The following is a 20,792-nucleotide window of genomic DNA, read 5'->3' as shown; positions in this document are numbered from 1 at the left end:
TTGTCAGGAGGAGACATAATAAGTGTGTTGGAGATAATAATAAACACAAGAAAACCTTCTGGTGAGCATGTGTCCGGACATGGGAAAGCTCCTCACATGTGCATCAAATAATGGGCATGCTGTAAATATTTACATTTTAGATGTGCTATTAAAGCTTCTCAGGATCTAAACTGCTGAAAAAGAGACATTATAGACTTGGATCAAATGTTGTCTTCAACTCAGAGCTGCAATTCATCATCATTAAAGAATCTGCTAATTATTTTTAGCTAAATAAAATCTAAAACTTATACAATTCCCATTGCAATTTACTTAAAGTTGAAGATATTTTTGCCAGACTGACTTATGTCAGTAAGTCTTAAAACGTTTTTTTCCCCAGAAGAACCACCATAAACCCAGAAATATGCAGTTAATAAGCAAGACAAGAAAAAACAGTTATCCGTAAATGAGAAGCAAGAACTATTAAATATCCTTCAATAATGACTTCTATGCTTAAAGGTGGGGTAGGTAATTTACTTCAGAAACACTTTTTGTTATATTCCATGGAATGCTCTTAACATCCCGATAGCAATGAATACATTAAATGCTTTGACAATAAATATATAAAAACATTTCATCTGTGGAAGCCGTGGCGCTGTAAAAAGCCCGGCTAGCCGGCCCGACTAAAATAACTGGATGGCCTACCTGCCTGTCAGCCACAAACTTATCTCGTGCCCTCATAGAGTGGCGAAGACCCTCCCCTTCCGGTGGACCTCCATGGGACCTTATTTCGGAAAAAATTATGTATTGAAGTCAATGGAGAGAGAAAGATTATCTTTCGATCCCGTTTGAATTATGCCACGAATTACACATATGATGTTTGCGAATTTAAAAGATAATTTTGCAAGTCAAAAAAAAAATGTGTCGTAAAACTGTGAAGTAACACATTTGTTTGTGTGAAACGCTCAATGAACTACATCTCTGGTCTCGCACTCTCACAACAACACACGTCACCAAGATGGCCGTCACTACTGTCTTGTCAACAAAACGATTGACTACCCTCACTATCACCACACAAAACATGTCCAGAAGAATGTCATGCAAAGCTGCCTGCCTGACTTTGATTCTCACTGAACTGCCTGATCTTTTTAATGTTTAATGTCAACCATTTGTGCAGATAGCATGAAGTAGAACAGATCGCCGATCGCCGATGCTAGCGTTAGCATTTCTCCTCCGGGCTTAAATTGTGTATTATAGAATGATCACACCGTTGACAGTACTCTTCAAAGGGTTCACGAAATATGACTACTACTCTTACTGTTTAACGTTTTGGGTTACTTAATGTTACTTCATATTAAGGCTAATACAAATGACAAGGCTTTAATGCTAACTAATGTGCTAGCTACTAGCTAGGTAGCTAACTTGATCCAGCCACTCCTGAGGCCTGTACTACGAAGCTGGTTCAACCCATAGGTTCAACCTAACCTGGATATGTTTGAGTTAGCCGGTTGGCCTAATCCAAAACATACGCGCTAAACTGTACTACGACGCGGGTTATCAAGTGGATCGCTCAAGCTAGCCGTGCCCTATCTAGTTAGGTGCGCGTTCACATGAAACGGGTGGTATTTGGAGCATTCGACCAATCGCAAACATGGACAAGCATACTGACAGCGAAGCGTCATCCTGAATGAAAAGTCATCTATAATATTAGACATATGAAGAAGTTAAACTTTAAACATCCATGACATAAAGACCTTCACCCACATGCCCCACCCCGGAACCTGCGTTCTTCAGACTCTGGCCTGCTTACCACCCCCCGCACCAAACTTTGAACCTTCGGGGACAGAGCCTTCAGTGTGGCAGCCCCCACCCTCTGGAATGCTCTCCATGCGGAGATCCGCAACATCCCCACGCTTGACGCCTTCAAAAGGGCCCTCAAGACCCATCTGTTCACCAAGGCTTTTGGCCCCTAATCTATTTGTTGTTTTTGTCTGTCTGACTGGTTGTCTGATTGCCTTTTGTTTTGTTATGTTTGTTTTGCCCTGTTCTTCCTTGTAAAGCGACCTTGGGTCCCATGAAAGGCGCTATATAAATCTAAGCTATTATTATTATTATTATTATTATTATTAATGTTATAATAGTCAGATTGCTCTGAAGATGGGAGTTGATATTCTATTAGTGTTCACGTTCACACAGTCGGTGATTTTTGCCGGCCGTCTTTCCTGCAACGGCAGCTTTTCTGTATTTCCTTTCTCCTGTAATATGACTTGATCGCTTTAAACTCTGCACACTGAGCTCTGATTGGTCAGCAGCCAGTGCTTTCACTGAGTTGAGCTCTTAGCCTGCAACCTAACCTGGGGCCCTTCTCACTTCGGTTAAATGGATTCCTTGCGTCCCTCACTTGCGTCGTTTCCCTGCGACTAGTCCCTCCCACCAGGGAATCATGGAGAGATGCAAGGAAACCACGAGAAGCAGGGAAATTAGTTTTAAGAGCAATGGGACGTCCTTTCCTCCGGAGCGTCACGTGAAGCGACGTCCGTTTGTGATGACGCTGCACAGCTGATCGTCTGACAGCAGCCAGCTCTGTCCCCGTTGTTTCCACACACACCCCCGCCTCTGTTAGTACGCATTGACCTACACAAACATTTGTATCATCTGTTGTAGACCCAAATAAATAAAAATAAAATAAGAAATAATTCTCAAAAAAGATAAACGCCATTCTTAAAATGTATAAACGAACAATAGTTTGATTAATATTGATTAGAGTGCACAAAATAAATAAAATAATTCAGAGAAGAAAAAGAGATATGTTATCTATCAAAACCCAGTTAGATTAACAATCTTTGGATTGCACAGTTTGTTTGTTTGTTTGTTTGTTTGGATATGTAGCAAATTAACATTTTAAATAGCATTTAATGACTGACTGAATGGAAATGACAATAAATGAAAATGTAAAACAAAAAAAGTGATCATGAAAATGTTTCCAAAAAATGAATAAAATGATTTTTGACCACTTTGTTGTTCAGATATATCACATATTTGTAACTAAATGATACATGAATTGAAACAAAACACGGTATGAACTGAGGAGTGACTCCCGTGAGGTTCATGTATTTTCTTCACTCCGCTGGGAAACTGCTCTCATTTCAAGAAGCATCAGATCAGTGCATGCGCTGCATCGTCCAATCAGTGAGCGATACACAGTAAGGGGCTGGGCGAGTGTCTGAGGATTTCATCGGAGGATGGTCTGATGGTTCCTCGGTTATCGTTCCTCCATTATCGCTCCTCGCTCCTCTGGCAAAAATAAGGCCATTGGGACCATAGATATTATTGGGACGCTACTCGAGATGGCGCAGACAAATCAACTTCCGGTGAGACCGAGACCGAGGAGCGAGGAAATGAAAAATATGAGAAGTGAGAAGGGCCCCTGGTCCCGACCAGGTTAGCCGCACAGCATAAATTACCATGGAGATCTAGCCTGCTAAAAAGAGAACCAGCTTTGTAGGACCGGAAACCCCAAGTGTTCCCTGAAGTTAGCCGGCTAAGCGAAAATCCTGCTTTGCAGTATACCCCCCAGGTCCTTTCATCAGACGGGAAGCGAAAGAACGAGCAAGACCCATTACTGATATGATAACAACCTGGTACTAAGCACACAGGCATCTTGTTAAAGTTCTCATTCATAACACTCCGTTCGATGTCTCACTATGGGATGCGCCTCATCGCGGAGCAAACAGAAGCATCAATCTCATTTACGCCAATTCTGATTGGCGGGTGATCTCGACATCATCGTCAGGGAATCCACCCCCTATAAGTAGCTTGCGCCACGACGCATGTATCATTCAAACACCTCTTCTTGTTTCAGAGCACATCTCTTATCGGCAGCCGCGCAGCTTAACTGTCCACAGACGGAACCAAGCTATCCTAGCCAAATTCGGTCGACGGACGCTCGCGAGCTACCCTTAGACATTATTCGAAGAGAAGATTGTAGGTACTAACACACCAGTTAGTACCACATTCGACCTCACCTTTTTTCCTTTTCTCCGGAAATCGAGAGGTAAGGTTTTGACTTCAAGCTAGCTGCACACAACGCCGCTAGCTTGTCTCCCTCGCTATCGATACCACGACGGCGAGGACGTTTTCTTCTATTCTCATACCAGAGAAGAAAATAATTAAGGGCTATTAACACACCAGTTAATACCCCTTTCGGAAGTAAATCTACGCCGTCGCTTTTCTCCGGACTAAGGACGAGTTGTTAGGTTTTTTCCCCGGCAACTTTCCTGCTGAGAGCGGGCCCTCTCCACGCCGTCACCACGGCAGACAAGATGGACGCCTCTCCCTCACACCAGAGGAGCCGGGAACTCAGTTGCAAGGCTCTGTGGCTGTGGGGTCAAGATCTCGGACACAGACACACACCAGGTCTGCTCATCCTGCCTCGGGCTGGAACACGCCCAGGAGGCTGTCGATAACCCCAGCTCGTGCGGGCATTGCTCCCGCATGTCCCGAAAGAGCCTCCGCCGACGGCTAAAAACTAGCCTGGCAAGATGGGACCTCCTCACGTACTCTGATGCGCCGGATGGCTATCGGGACACGAGGACGTCCCCCGCTAAGATTGAATCCCGCACTGTGTCAGTCTGGGGTCCATCAACGGCGGCAGCTGCAGAACTGGAGTCCCATCCTGTATCAGGCTGGTACCCGGTAGCGGCTAGGGACGTGAGAGTGGGACCCCACGCTATACCAAGCTGGGCCCCCCGGCTGGACCCCACCATGGCCACACTCACGATAGATACCCCGGAGTCAGAAGACGTGGAGAACGAAGAGGATACCTCTGAGTTCCTGCTCTCTGACTCAGATGAGCAGGAGGAAAGTCTCTTCACACCATCTGCTCCAGCTGACATGCCGGGAGCGATGGCTGCTCTGCCGAACGATAGCACACCAGCTTCGCCCTGTCTGAGCGTGGACCTGCAGGCCGTGTGCCAACGTGCTGCATCCAGGGTAGACATCTCATGGCCCGAGATGGCCAAGGAGACCTCTAGGTCCCGCTACGAGGGGAAAAATGTGCACCAAGCAGCGAGGAGAAAGAGGCAACTCCTGCCGGTTTTTCCAGAGTTGCTGGATGAGGTGTCGGTCTCCTGGAGAGACCGTCCCTACAGTAACAAGGCCCCAATCCAGGGTGCCTCCTCCCTGGACTGTGACGGTATGGAAATGCTCGTTCTGCTCCGCATACCACCAATGGAATCGCTGGTGGCAGCTCACCTCCTCCCGAGGATGGCGTCTGCACCGAGCAGGAACCCCACGCTGCCGGTGAAGGCGGACCGACTGTCCACGCTGGCGGATCGAGCCTACAAGGCCGCAGCGTTGTCCGCCAGGGCCCTCAACATCTCCTCGTTGCTAACTGCCTACCAGGCAGAGCTCTGCAGGGATCTGGCGAGCGGGTCTGGGCCAGCCTTATGGGACGAGATCGCAGCGGTAACGGACATTTGCCTCCGGGTACAACGCTGCACGGTCCAGGCCACGGGCAAGATCATGGGAATAATGTTGATGCAGGAGAGAGCCAGGTGGCTGGACCTGACCAACCTCCCAGACCGGGAAAAGGGGGATATGATGGACATGCCTATCGTTCCCGAGGGCATTTTCGGCTCTGCTCTGGTCTCACTACAGCGGATACGGGAGTCGAAAAGGAGAGAAGACGAGGCCCTCCACCTCGGAGTGTCTTCCTCGGAGGGTCCAGCCGCCACCTACGACGGTCTTACGGCAGCCGCCGGCCCGAAATGCCCCTCACCCTGCTCGGTTTATGATACAGAGGCAGCTGAGGCAGCAGCCCGACCAGAGTCCCCAGCTCAGGCAGGAGACGGGGGCGAGCTGGCCGAGCAGATCTCCGGTTCCGGCAGCAGCCACGCAGGCGCGACCGACCCAGATCTTCAGCCACCTGACGGGAAGGAAGAAGCGAGCAACTTGACGGCCTCCTCTTCTCCCCTCTGTGACAGAGCTGCGTTTTCCAGCTCCAGATGTGTTCCTGCCTCGAGAGATGCCTCAACGCCATCCTCAAGTGCACAAATACACGTCTGTCAAATATTGTTGTGTTACTTTCTGTATAAACCATTTCCGCTGACGCATCCAAGCTAAAACCGAGGGCGCAGCTCAAAAAAAATGAAAGAAAAAAACTATAAAAAAACAATAAAACCAATAAAGTCCGCCTATTGTTCCCCTTTTGAGAGCAGCTACGGCATCTCTCAAAAGGTGGACATTAGAACGGGTCTGTGAAGGCACCTTCGCCACGCGCATGTGTAGTGGCGACAGGGGTTTTAAAGCTACCGCCACTGAGCGCATGCGCAGTGGCGTCAGGGGTTTTGAAGCCGCCCTCGTCACGTGCAAACGCAGTGACGACTGGGGCTGTGGAGCCTCCACTGTCACGTGCAAATGCAGTGTCAGCTGGGGTTCTGAAGCCACCACTATCACGTGCAAGCGCGGTGGCGGCTGGTGCTGTAGGCCTGTCGCGATAATCGATAAATTGACTTATCGTACGATAAATAAAAATGGACTCGATAACTTTTCTGAACTCGATAAATTGCCGTTTACATAAAGATGTGACCAGCATTTTAGCCTGGAGCGCTGTGGCTGCCAGGCGCGCTGTGAGGGGCTGACACACAGCCAGGTCAGGACACTCCGCGTGCACGTGCAGCAGCATAGCAGCCAAATGAATAATATAGCGACAAGCGGGAGACAACGTGTGACTTACTCGCGGGGAATTTAAAGTAAAATGGAATTGGTTACAAAAACTAACTACACATCTCGATTCTCCGGTGTGGCAGTATTTTGGATTCAAACCAAATCAACGAGGCGAACCTACGGATTTGAATGAGCTGGGCGGTGTGTCGCATTGGTTTAAAAAAGGTAGCGACATAAGCAGGCAATACCACGCATTTTAAACCACCTAGAACACAACCACCCCATTCCGTTTTCCCAGCTGGGAGCAAACACGGCAGCTGGAGATGGAGAGCCCCCGCCCGAAGATGCAAACATGTTGGTGTTCCTTGCTCGAAAACTAGAAAAAAAGATTTGGATATGGCCTGTTGAGGCATCTGGGTCTTTGACAGTGGACTGTCCACTTGACTGTTGTTTTAAGGAGATTTTTTTTGCTTGTGAGATAATGTGTGCTCATATTTATTTATTTATTTATTTATTTATATTTATATATATATATATATATATATATATATATATATATATATATGAAAGAGAGAGCTCTGTGTTCCAGCCTGACTCTATTTAATTTATTGTTTTGGTTGTGTGTGATTTAATTAATTTATTATAATTTAATTAATTTTTTTTATTTATTATATATATTTATATATTTTAATATTATTTCACATTTCATTTGCAATGTTGAATGTTCAATAAAAAGTTATGTTTGAAAGGATGTAATTGAATTATTATTATATATTATCATTATGTCTAAAATGGTCTTAAAACGGTGCCGACAATATTGTCGTTTATCGCAATAATTTCCAGAAAAATGTATCGTCCAACACAATTAATTATCGTGACAGGCCTAGCTGTGAAGTCTCCACTATCATGTGCAAAACGCAGTGGCGGCTGGTACTGTGAAGCCTCCACCATCACGTGCTGTCGCAATGACGGCTGAGGTTGTTAAAAACACCACAAGCACACGCATGCGCAGTGTCGGTGGGGATTGTCGAAATAAGGTACTACCGTGCTCAGAAACTAAAGGACCCCAAGAACGCGACAAAATTGAGACTCTGACGGTGGTAGACATGTCATCTCTGCTGACTCTAAAGAGAAATCAGCAGGAGATGTTCACAATGTCTGCCGGGGACTTTCTCGAGACAATAACACGAGGCTACGGCCTCCGACCCAATGTCATCCCCCCCTCCTCCCTCGCTCTCGGGCATTCTTTACTCACAGGCCCGGGGAGAGTCAACCCGTTTTCTGAGAGAAGAGATTCTCTCACCTATAGAAAACAAGACTATATCTGTGATACCCGTCGAACAAAGTCAGAGCGGCTCTCATTCCAAGTATTTCCCCGTTTTCAAACGGAGAGGGAACGGAACTCGGCCAATATTGAGATTGTTGAGCCCCTAGCAGATATCTTAAAACATACGGCTTCAAAATGCTCACTCATACATCTTTAATATGTCTCGTGCGACAAGAAGGACGACTGGCTCACATCAGTCAACCTGGGAGATGCATGTTTACACACTCCAGCATATTACCCACACAGGGAATATCTGTGATTTACATCTCAGGGTGTCCCTTACAAGTGCGGACTGCTTCTTTTCGGTCTGTTCTCAGTCCAGGAGGGTTTGTACGATGTACGGAAGCTGCGATAACCCCGTTAAGACAACAGAGTATTCGCCTGGCAACCTACCTGTACAAAACAGGGGGTTATTACACGGACAAATGTCCCCGTAATACACCTGCTCGACCTGAATTTCATCATAAACACAGAAGGGAGCATGTTGTTCCTAGCCCAGACTGTACTTCCCCCGAGGGAGTTTCAGCACCGGACAGCTGCCCGCGCTGAGAGTAGTGGTCACTATGAGATGCGTAAAATGGCACTGCGACGCCGGCTGTACCCGACTTTAACTAGTACGGGCATGCTTATGGGTGCTGTCTTATCGCAAAGAGCGATCTCCACGGACGCATGTCTGACGGGCTGGAGAGGTATTTCAAAAAGTCGACCTGCGAGGGGGTTTTCTGGAAAAACAGGAACCTCCAACGGTCGCACGTAAATTACCTAGAGTTTTAGAGGTGTTCCCCACCCTAAAACGCCGTATGTCTTCTCTCAGAGGACACCATGCCCTCGTGAGGATGGATAATACGACAATATCGTATGTAAACCATTAAGGAGGTTTTGCGTTCTCCCCAGTTACATGCTGGCACGCAAACTGATCTTGTGGTGCCGTGGTCGCCTCCTCTCCTTGAGAGTGAGACATGCAGATGTTGTGACGAACCTCGGGACATCCCTGCTGCCTAGAGCCGTATCACCATAATGCAGACTGGACTTCACATCAAATGGTTGTGAGTCAGCTGTGGGTGTGTCGCGGCTGAGCCGCGATAGATCTGTTCGCATTAAAAAGATTATGCTCATTATCAGCTGTTCTTTCAATGCACGGTCTAATACGCACCGTTGGGCGTAGGCGTACTCGCGCACGTTTGAAATCCGGTTCCCCCGCGCGCATTCCCACCCCTGGCTCTGAGAACCCATATCTGACCGGAGTGAGAGAACAGCACCACGCATTGATCCTCATAGTTCCGCACTGACCTGTAATGTACTGGCAGGCGGGAATTTTTCAGTGGCTGTGCGGTCAGCCATGACAGCCCCCCCCCCAGGGACATTCTGTCCGGGGCGGGGGGGACGATGTTTTCGCCCACACCCGGGGTGTCTCGTCCTATGGACCTGACCCGTAGGTGGTGCAATCTGAATACAGTGAGTCTCCCGAGTGGCGATGAGCACTGCTCAGAGTGCGAAAGTTTCCTCCACTGTGTCTCGTTATGACTGAAAGTGGAAGATGGGGAGGAATGATGTCCTTAAAAGAGGACACACCTCTTTTCAATGTCCCGGTGGAGTGATTCTATCATTTCCACAGGACCTAATTGGAAGCACAGGATTTTCCAGGTCACTATTGTCCTTATGGCACTTGACAGTGGTTTCAGATGGGCTCACTCGTACCTCATTTGAGCCTCTGGGAGAAGCTGTCATGTAGCATCTGTCACTAAAGACAGTGCAATCACTGGCTCTGGCATCCGCCAAGCGAGTCAGTGACTTCATGCGCTATCTGTGCATCCTCCACGCACCTAGTTCGTCCCAAGGCAAACTAGAGTGTTGCTGAGGCCCAATCCTACCTTTATCCTAAGGTGGTTGGTTCAGATACCCCAATTGACATTGAGGCAATTTTCTTCGCCGCTGTCCCCCCCCCGGGGAACAGCAGTTGAATTTGCTATGTCTAGCCTGTGCTTGCATGCACTTATGTGGATAGATCAAGGGAGTTTTGTGTCATAATGACCAACTCTTTGTGTCCTGGGCTAACCCTTACAGGGATAGGCCCGTTACTAGGCGACGGTTCTCCCACCGGATGGTAGAGACCATGGCTTTGGCCTATACGAGTCGGAAATTGCGGGCACCTTCGGGTTGCGTGCTCTTTAGACTCGGGGTCTGGCTACACCCTGGGCTGTTTGCTCAAGGGTGTTTCCATCCAAGACATTTGTGCAGCGACGGGCTGGTCCTCGCTGCTCACTTTTGTCCGCCTTTACAGGCTAGACGTCTCTGCTCCCAGTGTGGCCCGAGCAGTGCTGGGTCAGAGCTCTACCTGTTAGGTTCTGATTGGTTTGGGGATTTTCGAGATAAGCTCGTCTGGCAATACGGGAGTTACAATTTCCCATAGTGAGACATCGAACGGAGTGTTATGAATGAGAACTATAGGTTACTTACGTAACCCCAGTTCTCAGAGTAACATCAAGTGAGATGTCTCACCAGACGGCCCTCCTTGCTATGGTGAAGCGAGAAGAGGTGCTTATTTTGAATGACGCATGCGTCGTGGCGCAAGCTACTTATAGGGCGTGGATTCCCTGACGATGACGTCGAGATCACCCGCCAATCAGAATTGGCGTAATGAGATTGATGCTTCTGTTTGCTCCGCGATGAGGCGCATCCCATAGTGAGACATCTCACTTCATGTTACTCTGAGAACTGGGGTTACGTAAGTAACCTATAGTTATCTTATCTTATCCAGCGCCATATAGATAGATTCTATCTATATGGCTCTGATCTTAGCTATCTACGCGACTCTGGGATTTGTAGTCTTTCTAGTTGCATATTTTTCACAGTCTTATATTTCAACAGTTTTACAACAAACTGACTTTTTTGACATGGAAATTATTTTTTAAGATTGACAAACATCATATCTGTAATTCATGGCACAATTCAAACGGGATCGAAAGATGTTTTCTCTCTCCATTGACTTCAATAAATAGATGGGCGTGACTTCGCCACTCTATTGGTCATGTGCGCGTTCTTGTGTGGTGGAGGAGGGGCTCTGTAAGGAAGGGGCATTTTTTCGGCTGCGTAGTTTCAAATTTTAGCGCACTAGCGCTGGTGTCTCCATTCTTACCTACCCTACCTTTAATAGATTGACTCAAATATAATTTTAATTGACCTTATTGTTTCAGTTCACGGTTAACTGCTTCCCTTACCCCAGGAGTTTTCTTGTTCTTAATGCTGTACATTGACATTTGTGAATAGTAATCAGTTATCATATTTTAATGTTTTCAGTTAGTTTAAAAATGTTCCTGCAGAAGAGTGGGTGACTCACGAATACACTGCTTGGACTGTAAGGGAGGTTTTTCCTCAATTGAAAGTGCGTTGGCATGATTCATGGCCTTTATTATATGGAGTTAAGTCAGTAATGTGACCTTCTTTCATTTAAAATATTGCTAAAACAAGACATTAGCATTGACTGAATGAAAATACTTTTAGCTGCTCAAAAGAATAATTGTAGAAATAAACGTTTGTGTTTCTGTTTACATGCTGTCTGTTTTAATGGGTGGAGCGGTTCGATCTCAGTGGGGTTCAGAACGGGTTTTTTTCACAGAAAAACAAACATTTGAAAAAGATTCTCCATTGTATTTCAGCATGTTCACATGATACATGTTATAAAAGTAAATGTAATAAGGACATGTTATTAAGTCAATTTCAGATCAACATAAAATGGTCAAATATACTCCAACGTCATTACAGACAAACAAACATTATGATCCTTTCTTTTACAATAGTTCTGGTCAAGAAGTTTAAACAACTTTCTAAAGCCTACATGCTCACTTCTGAGTCATTAAATGTATTGGATTCTAGATCCTAAAATCTCTCCTAAATGACTGAAAACAGAACTACACGATTTTTAAGTAATGGAAATAACAATATTAGAAACTTTAAAAAAATAGAAACTCCAATTATTGACAATGACAGTGTGTTGACACATCCAATCTCTTCAGTCTCGGCTAAACATTGGACCAACTGAGGTTTTAAAAGGCTACAGCTTAACTTAATCACCTTTGGAATCTATTACACAGAGGAGTCTACCTCAACTGAGGAATACAACAACAAGGAAATGAACGCAAAATGGTTATCTAAAGAAAACCCAAGCAGCAAATTAAACTAGACGCAATCATGCAGTTCATAAACATTTAAAAAAAGAATACACAAACATTAAATGTGAAAATTAACTTTTTTTAAATCAAGCACTGTGAGACATGTGATTGAGGTGAAGCCATGGTAATAAGCCTTGTGACGAAATCATTGTGCGACGGCTTGAATAGCTTGGCTGGCCTCCTCTGATGCAGCCTTATCTGAGGTATTATGTGTTGCAGGCTCGATTGAAGCCACTTCAGCCATTTCTTCACCAGCATTATCTGGGGCCGCCAAGTCCTCTGTCTTCATGTGTGAGGCTGCTGCGTCCATCAGAACCATGTCTGCTGCAACCTTGTCCTGAGCAACTGCTTCTGAAGGGCTGCTGTCCTTATCCACCGTCTCTGCATCAGGCTTGCTGTCCGTCTTCTCTGAGGCCACCTGTCCAGTCCTCTCCACGTAGAACAGGATGTAGGCCTTGGCCTTCTTCACTGTCTCCTCACTGGTCAGAGTCACTGTGCTGTCGTTGAAGTGGTACCAGCGGCCCTCGTGGCTGCCATATGCTGTATAATGTCCTGATCCAACCCTGGAAACACAGACACATATATCATGAACTGCAGCCTGTCTACCACGCTGCATATATTGCTACTGCGGTTAGAGCTAGAGGAACACAATCAGCTCAGCAGAACAACATCCCCACTTAGAGGCCAAAAGTAAAACTGCAGCAGTGTGGGGAACATTTCTTGGCATATCTTATTACATTTTAAAGTACTCTTACTAATGCCTTTCAGCATTTAGTGGATACATACAATGTTTAACTGCAGCTGTCCACAAGGCTCTCAACAAAATTGCATTTGACTTTTTAATACAGCCATAGTATGACCAGCCCTGCCAAAAGCCATAGACAGAGCTGGTCAACAGATGCTTATGTTTAGATTTACAGTTGTGTGTTATTCCTTTTTCTTCTTGAGCTGTTAACTATGCTGCCATGGTGACAGAAGCACATCCTGCATGTGTCTGAACATGTGATAATATGTCAGCTGTCAGCTGGAAGGGAAAAACACCCATCAACCCCAAACAAGATGCTGCAGCACTCTAGATGCTGTTCATGCTTATTAAAACAGCACATTATAATCAGAGGGATGAAGATTCAGCAAATTAATTACAACCTCTCCATTTGTGAGTTTGAACCGGAATAATTCATGTACTCACCCAGATCCATGATGCACCACGACATCAACAAGATCATACAGGCAGCTGTCTGGTAATGCATTATCTGGCTGCAAACATAAAAAAAGACAACATAAGAAATTTTCTTTTTAGACTTTTCAAAGATTTACAACTTAAGGGAGACATTTAGCATCTGGACATGCCAGAGTTTCACATATAAAAGTCTTCTCACATTCTAAAACACTTCAGCATGTCAGAGGCCTAAAAAACACATGTTTTATATCAGGACATTTTGAACAGTTTACACAATTACCTTGATCCAAGTTTGTCAAGGTAATGTGTTTTTTTTTTAAACTACTATTAATTATCCTTTCAGTTCAGTCATGCTCTGTATTGGAAATATGTTGAATTGCATTGTCCCCATCAAATACAAATACATTTAAATCAGAAATCTGTGAAACAGTGCCCTCTGCAGGCAATTGTAAAGAGACTTCCGAAAGTAAACAACAAGTATAATAGTCAACATGCAATACACAGATCTCGGGTTACGAACTCACAAAACATATTTGGTTCACTTTGTTGATATGGATCCATCATCAGCTGACCAAGGGTAGCATTTAGATTGGCTAAATCACTAGTATGGCAAAGGAGCTATTGTAATACTCATCTATAAAAAGACTTCAAATAGTCTTTTCTTCAGGCTGTCTGCGGCTCCTCTGCCAATCTGCCATTTTGGTTTACCGTCATATTTCCAAATGCTGTACCAAGTTAGTTTCACAAACATTTCACTTGAGATCTTTCCATGGTGTGACTACTGTGTTGACTCTTTTTTTAAGATACCAAACCATACCCCTTGGATTTCTATTGGAATATTCCATGACAGCAGAAACAGAAATATGAAAATGTCACAAATAAAAGTCTTTGTAAGGATATTTATTTTGCTCAATTATTTCCACAGAGTCCTGAACTGGAAGCAGCTGGTTTCTGACCTGTTACAGTTCCTTCTGCGTCACTGGACTGTCTTCTGTCTGAACTTCACTTGCATTTTCAAAAGTGATTATTCCTATTTTTCATTATTTTAATCTTTTAGGAAATGAAAAAATATATATTTTGTGGATTTTCATGATCTGTATTCTTTAGCTCTTAACTCACCTCAAGTAAGTAGCCCCTCATGTCCAGGCCCTTCAGGGGAAATTCCACATAGGTGTCCACCTTGTTTCTCAAAAAGGCCGTCCAGTGGAACCTCTTTAGGTGCAGACACAAAACCTACAATTGGAAATAAAACCTCCAGTTATACTAACCCAAGCCTTTAAACTGGTGATGTAACATTATTGACAATTTCTGTCTCTACCTTTGGAAGCTTTTGGATCCAGAACTTCTTAGTGGATTTCTGTCGCTTCTTACACTTATGGCAGTAGTATAGCTCCGTTTCATCAAGCTCTTCCAGGTCAGTGAAACTACGTACGCAGTCTAAAACAAAAACAAACAAATATGTAATACTGTTATTATTTTCCACTATTTATAATGAGAAACTAAAACTGCCAAAAAACTGTCTACTGAGTCCTTATATCAAGCATTGGGAAACATACCACGTAGGGTGCAGGTTGGCCCCGGCTCCTGGTCCTTACTTCTCTTTTGTCTGAACTGACTGGGAATGTCCAAAGACAGATCTGTGCAAAAACGAATGAAACTAAATGATCTCGTATATTAAAGTGCCTCCATTATATACCCCTTAGTATTTGTGTTGATTATTTTAGTTTCACTGTAAAAATCTGGAAAAAACTGATCTGTTTGCTATCAAAAGGTGGTTTTCTTACCAAGAAATGGATCAAACTTCCGCGATTCTGTTCCACATATAAGGCAGTTCACCTCATTCTGAAGTATGCCACCAAAATTGGATGTGACAACACTGGCAGTCCCATTGCTGTTAAACATAAAGCAGTTATAATCAATAAATTCACAGTAAGATTTTCTAGTGTTTAATCAATCAAGAATATGCAAACCTCATATTCTACATGTAAACATTCAATGATTAGATCGTTTAATAATTTAAACTTCTTCAGGCCAATAGTAATATAAGTAAGTTATGAAATAAGTGAACAAATTAAAAACATTAAAATAAAATATTCTGGTAAAATATGCTATTAAAACAACAAAAAGGAAACAGACACTCTCATAAGCCATGTAATGGATAGTGACATGCCTGCAATGCTTAATGCGTCCACTTTGTCAGACATATACAAAATAATTGTACGGTTGCATGGGCTTACATGCAGCATTTGCCCTCAGCGGTGGAGAGTCGGACCCCCTCCTGAGGAGAGGCTGTGTGGGACGCCCCGTTGCGACCGCACTGGAGCTCCCTGTGGAGATGGTCCAGCAGGTACCGCATGAACTCATGAGCGTCGTGCTGCTGATAGCCCCTGGACACAAAAACACAGCACATTACAAACACAACCATTACTCACTATAAGTTGTTCCAGTCTGTGATGCTCAAATAATATCTTGACAATAATAATCAGAAAACAGAACTGAAAAGAAAAACAATTAACTGCTCAGCGTGATCAGCTTAATTCTCTGCACACTGTTGGCATACCTGAAACTTGGCATGATTTTCCATATAGCATAAAACAAGGAGTCTGGACTGAAGGCCGTCTGGCTTCCTTGCCACAGGGAACAAAGGGTTTTCCTGAACTCCTCCACCAAAGACCTGTTCAACACAAAGAAAGCCTGTTTAATATGCTACCGTTAAAAAAGAATAAACAGACAACTCAAAGCTATATCGATATTCACACACACACGCTCGCAAAGAAAGTTGTGTCAGATTACATTACAGTGTTTTTATTTTCTTGTTATTTGTTGTATAGCACTGTTTCTGCACTTTGACATTCCAGCCTTGCACTGCAGCAGAGTCAAGATAACTACTGATGTGGGTAGCCTCATGAGAAAGTGTCTATGAGATTTTGTTCAATGTTATGCTATTTAAATAAGTGTTGGATAAACAAACTCTGCCCATGAATCCTCGCTCATAGAAAAAAGGACCTTACACAGTGTTGTCCCCTTGGCTTCGGGTGTGGTACATCCTTCTTCCTGCCGTCTTCCCGCTGCGTAGAGCCACTGCAGGCAACTCCTTGAAATAACAGCTGAACTGCTGGATGTTGCTGTCAAAGAAACACATGATGTTGGACTCCTGAGATTACATTTCGGCAAATTAATCAAGTCTTTTACATTATTCTTGTCCCTCTGCCAGTAGATTCACTGGTGATTAGATTTATTGACTTTCCCCGGGAAGCTGAGATAATATAAATACAACACATTTTGCAGATTAGATTAATGAGGCACATATCAAGTTGCTGCTAATAGATTTTAACACTGAAAGGAAAGGAAATGAATGGCTGCCTGGAAAGTTGGACAAACGATTGGCACATTTAGGTAAATGGTGTACTTGATACACTTTGCATTTCTGCGTAAAGCAACTGTGAAAACACACCAGTCATTTGAGAGCCAGGAAACGTGTGTTTACTGAGGATTCTGTCCTTTTATTGGATCTTGTTTCCATGCAGCCAATATAAACTCCCCTGACTGTGCCCCAGACTGTATTAATAAAGGATGACTGACTGTGGGGCCCTCCAGGGGCAGAGCCACTGAACCATGCTGAAGCCCAGTTTACCACATTCCTCATCTTCCTCGCAGAGCCTTACCTGAGGGACTGCAGGATGGCATTCATGAAGCACGTGTTGCCCAAGTTCCTCAGGCCTGTAGCACCTAAAGCCAGGCCGTTCTGACAGAGACAAGTGGAAAGACAGAAAATATATGTGTGTTAAAATATATATATATATATATATACACACACACACACACACACACATATATATATACACACATTTCAAAAATGTCTTAGAAAAAAATACTAAAGAGCCATCTTTAAGCTAACATGTAGAGATATTTTGAGAAGAGGCCCTACGAAGGCTACTGTGACTCCCCCAGTGAAAAGACAGACTTGTGTTTTTTGTGCTGGAACACAACTGTGGAGAGGCTGAAACTTTTTTCTTGTTTTAAAATAAACAAAATCATTATATTTTTAGCCTCTTACATTGTCTTTTAACAACTTGCTGTCTGGAGCCAGGCTTTCCTGAAGTTTCCGTTTCCTCTGTCTGTCACCCATCAGCGCTGAGCTGTAGGAGGAAATCAAACATTTGATCTGGACACTGATCTTGTATTAAGTATGTTGTCAAACATCTTTGGTGTTCATCATCGGATAATGCAGATATGTTTTGGCAGATACATTTGTATTTGGCTTCCTCTGTCAAACACGGTCAAACAATCAAAACACAGAAACTAAATATGTAAAGACTTCTTGAGATATGTACTTACTTTTCTAAACTCTGCAGATGTTCCCTCACCTTCTGGACATGCCCAAGTTTGGTGTCATTGACAACAAAATCATCACATCTGTAACTATAAAATCCACATTAGTCAAGACACATCAGATCACTGTGTTTTGCTTTTAATTAACATGTCATCGTTAGTGGGATTCATCAGAAGGATATTGCATCGGTTACAAAGGTTTAAAGGAACATTTGGTTTCTATTACCACAATATATCGCATCCTTTGATTGTTTTTATGACTGTACTTTTTGCAGGGCCTCGCAGTGAGTCACAGATGGTAGACGTAGATAGGTTTGTCATAAAGGACACTCACCAGAAAACGCTGTAGTTGCTGCAGTCCATGCAAACGGAATGATGGGATTTCTCTTTCTCCGGTTTCTCGCTCTTCTTTTGGCTAATGCCAACAACCTGGCTCTCTTCAAAGTGTTTCTTCGCATGTCCATTGACATATCTATAAAAGGAAGACATTACTTTATAAAAACAACACCTGGAACTATCAGAAAATAACCTAAAATAAACAGTTAATTAAAAAGTCTGCCCAAAAATAATAAGATTGCAGTTTTGATCTCAAATTGATGCTGCTCATCAACAAGAGCAACTTTTCCCAAGAGTAATCCATTTAAGAGTTAATATGAATCTTCTTCAAGAGTTATTAAACAGTAAATGTTTGAACAGTATTTCAAGAATCCTCAAAGATTCCTCTCACCATCTGGTTAGAAACCGGTATGTCTGTCTGCTGCACACAAAAATATATTTTAACCAATTTTCCAAGCTTTGACTACATTCCCTTTTCCAAACAAATACGGTAACTAGAAATGACATATTTCCTTGTGTAATTAGATTAAAAGAGTCTCTGAGGATTCTTGAAATACTTCCAAAACAGTTGACAAATTACCTAATTTAATCAAACTTAATTTCCATGTTTATACATATGCATAATTACCTTCCACAATGGACCATCAGACAGGTGAGGCAAATCCATGGACTTTTATTGGACCTGCAAGCTAGAGATAGAAGATGGAGTCTTGGTTCAGAATTGACCAGCTTATTAAGACAATGAATTGCTCGGATTTCTCTCTCTATGTTGTATTACGATCTTGTTATATTTGACTGGGAACCCCATTAGCACTAGCATGAAAATGTACTTTTCATTATGGTGTCACTCCATTGACACATGCAGCCTAACACATGTATACACACTATAGCCACATAAACAACAAACAAAACAGCTCATCCACATTCCCATCGTTTTAACCAACATTTAGTCACACACACACAACATTATAACGGTCACAATTCTTCAAGATGGTTTACCAGACTTAATGTTTTCTTCTGCATACAAATACATAGCACTTCTTTATAACCACATTATTGACCTTATGACCTTTAATATGATTTCTTCACTGCACTCGTATTGTTTATGAAATGTGTCCTTGTGATTTCTGTTGTTGTGACTTTGTATCTGATACAAACGTGGGAATATCACCAAAGGCTGGGATCCAAATGATTGACTCTTGCAGTCCCCGGTAGTATGTGTGTATCCATTAACCTCTTAACGTTGAATGAAGGAGTGACAAACACTTACCGCTGCAGCACCAGGAGGACGGAGTCCCGTTAGGAAACCTGGAGGTATCAAGAGGACAGCTCACGTTTGAGCCAAGATGAGGGCACTCCATCAGTCCACAACTGTGAGGCTAACCTAACGTTAGCACTACACAAACAAATCGATACCGGGAACCAGGAAGCTAACAATAGCTGCCAATTAACCTATACTAGCTAGCTAACGTTAGCCGACAAACTACTTCTGCTCACGTTTTCACGTTTCCTTCCGCTAACGCAGCAGCTTCTATCTTTCGTGCATGATTTCAGGGTACAGCATTTAAAAGAAAACAAAGGTGATGCCGTTTTCGCCTTGATATATTATAAGAAAGAATAGTAACGTTATCTTTGGTGTATAAGGTACTAGGTAACTGCTGGTGTTTGCCACAAACAAATGGAAATAACTTGAGGAAGTGACGCAGTGACTCCCGCGGCTGGGGTGTTTGCCAACTACAAAACAAAGATGAACACATTCTGAGAGTTGCGTTTGCCTACTTCCTGTTTCGCTTACACTCCCCGGGCCGCCTAGTATGGGTCCCTGTACGTTTCGTCAGTTTCATATTTGTTTTCCTATTATTGTCGGTAGTGTTTTGTATTGCCTTTTTAATTACTGAATCTGGGAAACTCTAAGATTTAGACCTAATTAAACAATGTTGTGAGACTTAACTCGCGTAGAAGTCTCACGCATGCGTGGTAACGAGCAAACTGCTTCACTTTCGATCACCATGGTGATCACAGGTAACGTTGTGAATTATGAGTTTAGGTTTAAACCAAACTGAGTTCCATTGTTCAACTTCAAACAGCTAAAACGTACACCTTTTATACTTATGTTATCATGTTAAGTCAGGGCTGCCAACACTCACGCATTGAGCGTGAGAGTCACGCAATTAACCCATATCTCACGCACTCACGCCACACTTGCCTTTCCTCACTCAAGTTTTCGTCCAAAATAAATGTATATAAATATAAAAATAAAGTGAAGGAACAGCAAACCGAGCGGTCTACGAAATGAGACGGTCTTCTGGCTTAGTTCAGTAAAGTTGGAACGATATTGGGAGATTCTGATTTCACGGATCAATAACTCATGAACAAAACGTTATTCAGACACAAATGACGTCTCCTAAGTACAGTGGTAAGGTTGACAACGAACTACAGTCACATTTTGATCAAAAAAGCCAATACGCGCCGTCCTCCGAGCTGGGCACATTACATTGGTCTCTATCCGCAACCGGAGACGAAACGAGTGCTCAGGGACCGTCTGCAAAGTGCAACTCCGAAAAAAGAGAATACAATAATATTCAATCACTATTATACATCTTATTACTACCAAACTCACTACACACATCAATAGTATCCTGTGTATCATACTACAGCAAGGAGTTTGGAAGAATATGCTTTTGAATAATTTTGGGGAATATTTATAATGTAAAATCTTCAATAAATATGGCATCATCTTAAATAACTTTACATACAGTATATTTATACCAAACTCACTATTTGCATTGTTGTTGTTAGCATCTGG

At 43.4% G+C, this 20,792-nt stretch overlaps 2 protein-coding genes across 4 annotated transcripts in view; one reads left to right on the top strand and one right to left on the bottom strand.

Annotated features, from left to right (window-relative positions):
* The window catches only part of ca12 (carbonic anhydrase XII), a 48,082-nt gene that overhangs the window by 2,483 nt on the left and 24,807 nt on the right, over positions 1-20,792 (top strand). The gene's annotated exons all lie outside the window — the stretch shown is intronic.
* On the bottom strand, positions 11,502-19,717 carry usp3 (ubiquitin specific peptidase 3). Its single transcript, XM_079685153.1, has 15 exons — positions 19,257-19,717; positions 18,615-18,675; positions 17,985-18,122; positions 17,657-17,740; positions 17,376-17,457; positions 16,984-17,063; positions 16,330-16,443; positions 15,879-15,992; positions 15,556-15,705; positions 15,103-15,209; positions 14,875-14,955; positions 14,637-14,755; positions 14,438-14,551; positions 13,328-13,395; positions 11,502-12,701 (listed from the first exon to the last, which is right to left on the bottom strand). The coding sequence occupies exons 1-15, from the start codon at positions 19,345-19,347 to the stop codon at positions 12,284-12,286; spliced, it is 1,821 nt and encodes a 606-aa protein (XP_079541279.1). The 5' UTR covers positions 19,348-19,717; the 3' UTR covers positions 11,502-12,283.

This window comes from Notothenia rossii (assembly GCF_949606895.1).
Source record: "Notothenia rossii genome assembly, chromosome: 5".
In the NCBI taxonomy this organism is placed as follows: Eukaryota; Metazoa; Chordata; class Actinopteri; order Perciformes; family Nototheniidae; genus Notothenia; species Notothenia rossii.
Note: the sequence above shows the minus strand (reverse complement) of the source record. Positions and strands in the feature narration are given on the sequence as shown.